The sequence below is a fragment of the Gekko japonicus genome, unplaced genomic scaffold (assembly GCF_001447785.1).
Source record: "Gekko japonicus isolate JY-2015 unplaced genomic scaffold, Gekko_japonicus_V1.1 scaffold1527, whole genome shotgun sequence".
NCBI classification, from domain to species: domain Eukaryota; kingdom Metazoa; phylum Chordata; class Lepidosauria; order Squamata; family Gekkonidae; genus Gekko; species Gekko japonicus.
Window position 1 is genome coordinate 410,325 of NW_015161997.1, and position 8,954 is coordinate 419,278.

Below are 8,954 nucleotides of genomic sequence, written 5' to 3' on the forward strand. Positions count from 1 at the left end.
GTAAGTAAGTTTATTAAGAACAGTCATAAGACCAGCAAAATAGACCAAAATAGTACAGCACAGAATCTACAACATAGGATCCTTATGGCCTTAATTACTAAAATACCAAACCGGTCAATTCCATCATAACTGGCTCGAGTTACAATACATTCTGCGCTTTTTGATTACCAAGTAACAATATTTAGCAACATTGCGTGTGACAGAATCATAAGTATCGGCCAATAAAAACTTCATCAAACAATCCTCATCATATGTAAGATAATGAGCCAGGGGGTTTACATGCATCTTTCTGCTGTATTGAGAGCGGGGTTTGCAGGGGGAGACGGTAAAGTGCATTATTGCTCTAAAGGCATTCTGAATCCCTGTAGGGGTGCCTTGTAAGGTCTGCTTGCTGCTCTGCCTTGCTTTGCTGACCATTGCTGTTATTTCATGCAGCCTGCCTCTCCACCTCAGTCCCAGCAGTATGGCATGCAGCAGCCTCTGTTCAGCCCTTCGGTAACCAAGGCAAAAGACCCCCCACGCTACGAAGAAGCCATAAAACAGACGCGCAGTGTGCAGGCTTCTCAACGAGAGGTAGGGTGTCTGCCAGACAGTAATGGCTGATAACGTTTAGCCATGTTATGTTTCTTGCTTTGCCCGTTCACGAATAGGAGCAGCCAGCGGGGAGGTTAAAGGCAATGTGTCTTCCTTCTTTTCATACCCCAGCAGTATATTCCTGAAAACAACCTGTCTCTCTTGGGCTTCGTGTCCTCCCTAGCAAGCTGTGAATTTCTGAATCGCACTATGTCTTAAATTTATTTACACTTCCTAATGCTGAGTAGCCTGCGAGCTTTCTCCCGTTCATTTCAAGATCATGTGTCTAGCATGTAAAGCCATGAACTGAGTGAAAGTGAAATAAGACAGTACAGCTCTCTGTTCTTCTCTGCTGCCCAGTGCCCCCTGCAGTGACTGTTTGTACCTTGCTTATATTCGCTGCCCATGTGGAGAGGGGTCTTCTTTGCACTCCCAGATCCTGGTATATGCTCCTTTGATACATGATGTAAAAGCCATTAATTCTGTCTCTATCACATGTTTAAACTACCTTTCTTCCCCTGTACGACGGGCACGGTTCTCTACACCTCTGTGTAATCCTCACAAACAACCCTGTGGAGGCAGGATAGGTTGAGAGACAGAGAGAGTGGCTGATGCTGCATTGGCTTTTCCCTCCGTCGTTTTACGAAACCCGCGTTGGAGCAGAAGTTCCCCTCTGCATTGCATGCTGGTTTTCACTTCCTTTGCTTATCGGGGTTTTATTTATTTATTTATTTATTTGTTTGTTTGGATTTCTATCCCGCCCTCCCCAAAAGGCTCAGGGCGGCTAACAGGGCATAGTGCCAAGTAAAACAATAAAACAATATAAAATGTTAAATTACAAATAGACGGTTAATAACAATTAGATAAACATCATAAAAACATTTTCAGTGCTCCTCTATTTAGTTCCAGATGTTAAGATTTTTTAAGACCAAGATGGTGTTCTCAATGTCATAGCTAGACAACCACAGCAGTGCATGTCCCGCTACCCTGCCGTCCCCTAAAGACGTCCCGTTTCCTTCCAATGATGCCCGCTCCAGGGTGGCAGTATGCGGAAATCATAGGGCGTTAGTGGAACAGTGATGGTGGCGGCTCCATGCCACTTTCGAGTTCTTGTTGTACCTTCTGCATAGATTTATGGCCGTTTTATGGCCATTCTGGGGTGACTTTGCAGTCAGTATCTGAATGTGGTTTTGAGCTGCACTCTTCCCTCCCGGGTGAGAAAATGTGGAGCAAATGCTAGATGCAGAATCGCCCAGTGACTGGCCCAGGATTACGCTGCCAGGCTTTCCAGGCAATGTGGGGATTTGAACCTTGGTCCTTCTGCATCATAGTCCAACCCACTAACTGCTATGCCACAGTTACTCTATTCAAGTTGGTGTTTGAGTTAGGGTTTTAGATTGGTTTAGACGGGACTTCCAGTCTGTGGCTCGGTGATGGCGGTCGCTCTCCTCTACCTCTGGGGAGGCGATCTACACACCAGTGGTCCGGAGGGGTGCCACCTCAAGTGACACCCCCAGGTGAACCTTAGTAAAAGGCTCCAAGCCGGGGGCGCGGGGGGGGGCGACCTCTTCGACGGCGCAAAGCCGGAGAATTGAGGCGCTTTCTAGCCCCAAAGGGTCTGTCCACTGTGTGGCTCAGTTTTACACTGAGCATAGTCGATGCCAACCGGGACAAGCAGAAGAGATCAACGAAATAACGAGGCTGCAAGAGGTCTGTGAATAGACCGACAATGATCCAGAGGATGTATCAAGCCGAAAAGTTTTAAAAGTGAGTTCCCCCCCCCAATTGAAAGCGGTGTCGGGAGGGCACCTCCGGCGCAAACAAATGAACTTTGTTGAACAAGCGTGGGGGGGGGAGAAAAGAAGTGTTACGTCTTACGTCTATGAGAGACCCAATTGCCAAGCGAAGAAGTTAGAAAAGTGCCCCCCCCCATAGAAAAGGGTGCCGGCAGATTACCGGCATTAAAAACAAGCAAACTTTCGAGATTGGTTTTTATTAAGGTGTTGGTTTTGTATTGGATTGTGAATTCTAATAAGAGAGCAGGTTTCTGTCTGCCATTCCTATCATTCCTATCGTGCTGCCATTCTGTAGTACACTTTAAATCTCCATAGATGACTTGCCTATCTTTGAGTTAAATACTCACTGGGAGGGGCTGCCAATCCTCCCTTTTGGAGTGTTCCTTTTGAAACATGTTGCAGAACTGCCAAATCTTGCCTAGTGTTCAACAGAATGAGTGGAAACCTGCACCATATTTGGTTGTTCGCAGGAGTCCCTCTGCAAATGCCATGGTGCCCCTTCTGCTGTCTAGAGCCAGATGGGGATCTTGAAGGCTTGCCACGTTCTGACAAAAGAGAGGGGACGCTGCAGCCTCACAAACGCAGTCCCCAACGTGACCCTGACCCACGGCTAGTCCTGAAAATGGATCCTCTTTCACAACCGTGTGATGAAAATCAGTAAAGAACTCTCTGTGTTACAGATGTCCAGCGCACACAGCCAGCAGATGGATGACCTCTTCGATATTCTCATTAAGAGTGGAGGTAAGTCGCACTGAAGCAAAGATCAAAAAAAGAAACAATGTTCTGTTTCACCGTAACCCAGAGCAGAGGTTGCCGTGGGAGCAATATTACAGAATCAGCGGTTACCTTTTTATCGGATGAACAGGTTATGACTGTTTTTGAGTTTTTCATCGTACAGCATAGAAAGGAAGCTAATTCTCAGTGCAGCGTTGACCATGCGAGTAACTTTAGCTGTAGCCATTGGGCAGCATTCCACCCTTAAGCACATCAGACAAGTTTATGACAATCCATTAACCAGCTGGGATTTGCCATGTTTTTCATTGAGCCCAAGTAATCTACTTGGAATCCAGCGGGTTGAAGAGAGATCTTATTGCTGGCAGTCAGTGCAAAAGGTCTGTGGTCCTAAGCCGCTTTGAGTCCTGTTAAAAAGCCTTATGACAGTTCGCTGCAAGAAGAAAATGATTGGCTCTCTGACAAGGGACTAGCCATGCGAGTCCCTTGTGCAAGGGTAGATTGTGGAATGTGTCTCATTAGCCATACCTGACACAATTGTCCAGATGGTGGCAACAAGGAGGTTTCACAACTACCTTTTATTACATAAAGTGCAGTTAATTGCCTAACAGTCATTCGCCTTGTCCAAAAGTAATGTAGATTCAGCTTGCCAAGAGCATAAATGCCTAGATGAAGCTGTGCACCGGAGTGAGCAAGTGAATTTTTGTATACTGGTTATGCTAGCAGTAAAAGTACCTTTCTGATCTACATGTTGTCTCCTTTCTTGCAAGCAGAGATTTCCCTGCCTACCAAGGAAGAACCTCCTCTTATTTCCAAAATGAGACCAGTCACCGCCAATATCACCACAATGCCAGTGAACACAGTGGTGTCTCGCCCGCCACCCCAGGTCCAAATGGCCCCTCCCCTCTCCTTAGTTTCAACGAGCAATTTCTCTATCTGTCTGGAGAACCAGCTGGAAGCACTCTTGGAAGGAACCTTACCTGCAGGGAATGAAATGCCTCCAATGGGCAGCAGTAACGAGGACAGAGAACCTTTCTCTCTCATTGAGGACCTTCAGAATGACCTTCTTAACCATTCAGGCATTATAGACCATTCACAGTCGCCCATGGAAACATCTGATTCGCAGTTCACAACTACGAATTCCTGTTTATCTCTCGATCTTCCAGACACAAATTTAGATAACATGGAATGGCTGGATATTACCATGCCAAACAGTTCGTCAGGGTTGACTCCTCTCAGCGCAACGGCTCCGAGTATGTTTTCGACAGAATTCCTCGACCCCCAGGACCTGCAGTTGCACTGGGACTAACTGCACAGGCCAAGCATACCGGACCGTGGTTTTAAAAGTACAGGTCTATTTACAGTACAGGTCCATGGTTTCATTACCCTTACATTTGGGATCATCTTTTAAGTGATCTTTAGGGATTTTATTTTTTTTTACATAAAAAGTGCTTCTAGACAATAAGGACAAAAGTGATTAAGGATGGTCCCCTAAGATAAAAGCATAAGAAAAAGGCTTTGCAACCATTGGATGTTTTATCACTGGCACTGTGGATGTTTTATCACTTAAGAGACATTGGATCTCAGTGTGTTGTGGCGAGGACAGCAACGTCTGCTTGAGTAAAGGCTTGATAACACTGCACCTCACTGTTCCTGTGGACAGCCTGAGCCGAGCTTAAGATGCATTTTTGAAAGGGCTGGCTGGCGGATTTGTAGGCACAGTTGAAACTAACTATGTTTTGGATTTAGCTTCCTGACTTTTTAAAGAAAAGCCCCCCCCCCACACACACACACACACAAACCTGCATGCATGTCTTGTACGCCTTTACTTTAATATGTGTCCAGGGGAAATAAAGGAAGTGTAGTGGCAGACACCAGAAATACACGATGGGCTGTGTGTTTTGGAAACAGGAAATATTTTGCAAATGCCAGTAGTTCACCTGTATGACTGACAAGGTATTTTCAGACCATTATTTGTATATGTACAACCAGTTGTTCTTCTAGACAGGGTTACCTCCTAAGATCTAGACCGATAGCTTATATAATTTTACCTGAACATCACATTTTTGGAGAGGGGGAAGTCTGAGCACCTGCTTTCCTCTCAGACCTCTGGATTTTCCACTTTTTAAAACATTTTAAACGATTAGTGTAAATGACAGATGCTCCTTCTCCCTGATGTAATGAGAGGCGCTTGGCTTACTTAAAAAGAAGTGCTATAAGGCAAGAACCATCAATCAAGCATCTGAGCCGTTCTCCTTGCAGGAATTGTGTAAGAGGGCCATATAGAAAGATTGGATCATCTGCCCCACTATGGTCTAATGAATGGAAGCGCTCTCCTGGTTGCTTTTTTTTTTTTTAATCGGGAGATGTCAGGGACCAAGCCTGGCAGCTCCAGAGCACCCCCTCCCCAAAGAAACAGGTCATTGGAGGTAATTCTTGGGGGTGGGGGGGAGAGATGAGTGCAGAAGCAAACATACAGCCTGCTATTGCTCTCAGACATTCTAGCTCAAGACCTATCTTTTCCTGTTCAATGCAACATGGAACTGACTGTTTTGAAACCGGAACCGTTCCACGGGGCCAGCGCTTCAAGCACCACTCAAACAACGAAAGGGAAATCATTTTTCCCCTGCATTAGTAGCATTCCCCCCCCAGACCCATGTTCACTTCTCAGTCCAGATGCAACAAAACTATTTGATGCTTGGAACCATAGGAAATGATCAGGATTTAGACCGTTACTGGTGCATTTGTGACCTTGTTTAAAAAAAAGAGGTCATAATCTGTGGATCACACTGAATCGGCATAGAAGCATGAATCAGAAGTGACAAATCTAAATCAATCCAATTCATATGTAGCATAGCGTTTATTCATTCGGTATGCAGCATCTATGAGCAAGGGGGGGTACACCAAGGCAGAGAAAGAAAAAAGAATGGAGCAACGGAAAAAGGGTTTTTTTTTAATTAAGTTTCACTGAAAGATCTGTATGGGTCCCTCTCTCAGAATGTTCCCACAGTAATAAGCTGTCAATAAGGGATGTTTGAGTGAAATGTAATAAAAATGCACCATCGTGTAGCATCTGCAAGCCAACTAAACACCTTTAATGTGTCTTTGCAACTTGTTTTCTTTCAACTGCCGTGGGGAAGCTGCCGATTCAGACAGCCTGGTTGGCACGGGGAGCTTTAAAATTGATGGAAAACATTATTAATGTCAGAGTAGCTTCACACCAAAAAATTCTAATTTGTGACCCATGTTTGGGAGAATGTCTTAATGCCACTTTCACTTGATGCTGCCATATGATTGTGCGGGGGGGGGGGAGTTGTACATTTTGCCAGCGGACACAGTGATTTGCATTAAGTGCATTAAGTTTCTGTTGTCTTGGCTTGTGGCTTAGCAATGATGTGTGGATATGTTTCAAGGAAGAATAGGAAAGTTTGTTTTTCTTGTCTGACCGAGAATACGTATTGAGCTTCACTATTCTGCTTGGCTGTCCTAGTCTTACGAGGTGCCAAGTACTTCCTAAGCAAGATTACTTTTTTTTTTTCTCACATACCCCCCCACACACACACAAAAACGTTTGAGTGCAGATACTCCCCCTCCCCTGGAACCTGTCTGCGGTGTCACGGGGGAGCTTGCTAAGTAGAAATAAAGCGGACGTTTTCTAATTGTTCTTAGAGCAAAGTTCAGATCAGAAGAGAAGAAAGATAAATTCATGCAAGGGCCCGTGTGGTAATGCCCCACTGGTAGAAAAAGTAGTTCTACTTCGAAGGAAGCTTGTCTCTTTTGCCAGTAGGAATCTTAAGAGAACTCTGACCACACTTGCATGGGCTTGGGTGCTAACCAGGTATTCCTACAAGCCCAAGGCCTTCTGCCTGTGCAGTGCAACCTTCCTCTCCCTCCCCCCAGCAGCTCAAAATCACCTTAAATCCTGTTCTTGGGAGATAGGGGAATCCCTGGAGCAGGATTTGGGGTGCATTTAGGGCTGGTGTGGGAAGGGGCGGTGAGAAAATCACGCTCCACAGGCTGAAGTCCTTGAGCGCATGGAACTGCTAGTCTGGACGTAAGTACGATTTGCCTTTCCCCTTTTCCTTGAATCACTGCCCTGAGTAGGCAACCCCCCCTACTTCCTCAGGGCGATCCTCCGCCTCCCTGGATTTACGACATACCCAATTCAGCCAGAGAATCTCTAAGGTGCCTGCAGAGCTTTTGGTCCTTTTAGTGCTACAACACTACTTCAGGCTGCTCTTGGCCCACAGGCAGAAGCGCGTGTAAATATAGCTTAGAATCAGTGGTGACGTGTGACTGCTGCATTGCACAAAATTATCTTCACGCTTAGCGTGTGAACCAAGCCACAGGAACATGTGCAGCCAAAAGGAGTCCTCCTCCGGGTAAAGTCCCATCAGGTGTTTGATAACCTGTGCAGAACCGCCTTCTTTCTGTAACAGCCTAAAGGGATCGTGAAACATTTGTACTGACAGTATTTATTTTCTACAGGTAAGACTGTGTGATATTTCTGTGCATTTCAGAAAAGAGCTTTATGATGAAATGGGCTTCATAACGGTTGGCTCTGAATCCCGCGCTCTGAAATGTGCTCCCTATTGTTATATACCACACATACATGTGAACCTGTACTTGTGAGGTTGTTAGTTTGTTTTTTAATTGCTTGGGTAAATTTTGTGCACAATGACTATTTTTGTTACACAAGACTTTTTAAACCTTTCTCTTTGCAATCGGTTAGTTTTGTGGCTTTCGCTGATAGTCTTTCCTTCAGCCCAAGAGCCATTGTGATGCTTGCAGCAGTTCCGAGCATGCCCTCCTTGCTAAAGTAGGCTCCGCCTGCCCATCTCTGCGTTTGCCTCTTATTTTGGATATTTCTTTTAATGCCTGGGAGTAGCTGACATGTAGGAATTTAAGGGTCTCCAGTGTGGCAGCTTGGGCCATCTAGAAGGTGTATTTTGAAACTCTTGTTATCCCAGAAGCACGAGTTCCAGATTCCCACATTATTCTGCTCTTGGGCTGGTCACTGTAGTGAGCAAGGAAGGCATCATAAAGTAACCTGTGAATCAAGCCCCATGGTCACGGTCATAGGTTTTTCTGGATGAATTGTGTGTAAGCTTACAGTTTGGTTGCAGTCCCAAACATACTTACTAAGAAGTAAGAACAGATTGAACAGTTCAAGTAAACATGTTTTGAATTAGGCTGCAGCATATAGAGCTCTTTTACTCTGCATGCATCATAGAACCAGTTGCTGACTATCATACCGATGTGAAGCATCTGTTTTTGCAGACATATCTTGTCTGCACATTACATATTAGGTGTACCACCAAAACGTCATCTGTGAAGTAGCACAGAGATTGCAATATCTAACCTGTTTTCTCAGGCCCGTTTATGCGCCGTTTTTCACATCTGTTCCCAGAAGACTGAAATAGGTAAAGGGATATATTTTGCTGCACCCAGTTTTGGTGTAAAAAATGTGTCTGCTTTTAAGCTAACACAGAACTCTTTTAGTTATGGGAGCTGCAATACTTGAAGCTTTTGTATTCATACACTCCTAGCTGCTCCGATAGAACATGCCACTTTATCTGTTATCCATTGGTCATAGTTCAGAGGCGGTTATTTCTTGGCTGCTTCTGAAAACCATGATGTGTATTTGCCAGGATAAATCTGTGTGCTGCTTCGTTGTGTGGAGTAAATGAGCAGTCAGCTCCTCATTTTGAGTTCAGTGGGTGAAGCGGTGCCCTTGCAGGTGATTTACTCATGATGCCAAAGCCCAGCAGTGCCATCCTTGCCAGAGTTATGCCCTTCTCCTCAACCCATTGAAGTCCGTGGACTCCAGCTGCAAATCTATGATGTGGACTT

At 45.2% G+C, this 8,954-nt stretch overlaps 1 protein-coding gene across 1 annotated transcript in view; it reads left to right on the forward strand.

Annotated features, from left to right (window-relative positions):
* The window catches only part of MKL2 (MKL/myocardin-like 2), a 152,204-nt gene extending 147,785 nt beyond the window's left edge, over positions 1 to 4,419 (forward strand). The window contains exons 16-18 of the mRNA XM_015405428.1: positions 436 to 573; positions 3,050 to 3,110; positions 3,875 to 4,419. Of these exons, the coding sequence (XP_015260914.1) occupies positions 436 to 573; positions 3,050 to 3,110; positions 3,875 to 4,410 (735 nt within the window). The 3' untranslated portion in view covers positions 4,411 to 4,419. The remainder of the gene's footprint in view (positions 1 to 435; positions 574 to 3,049; positions 3,111 to 3,874) is intronic.
* Positions 4,420 to 8,954: the final 4,535 nt, after the last annotated feature.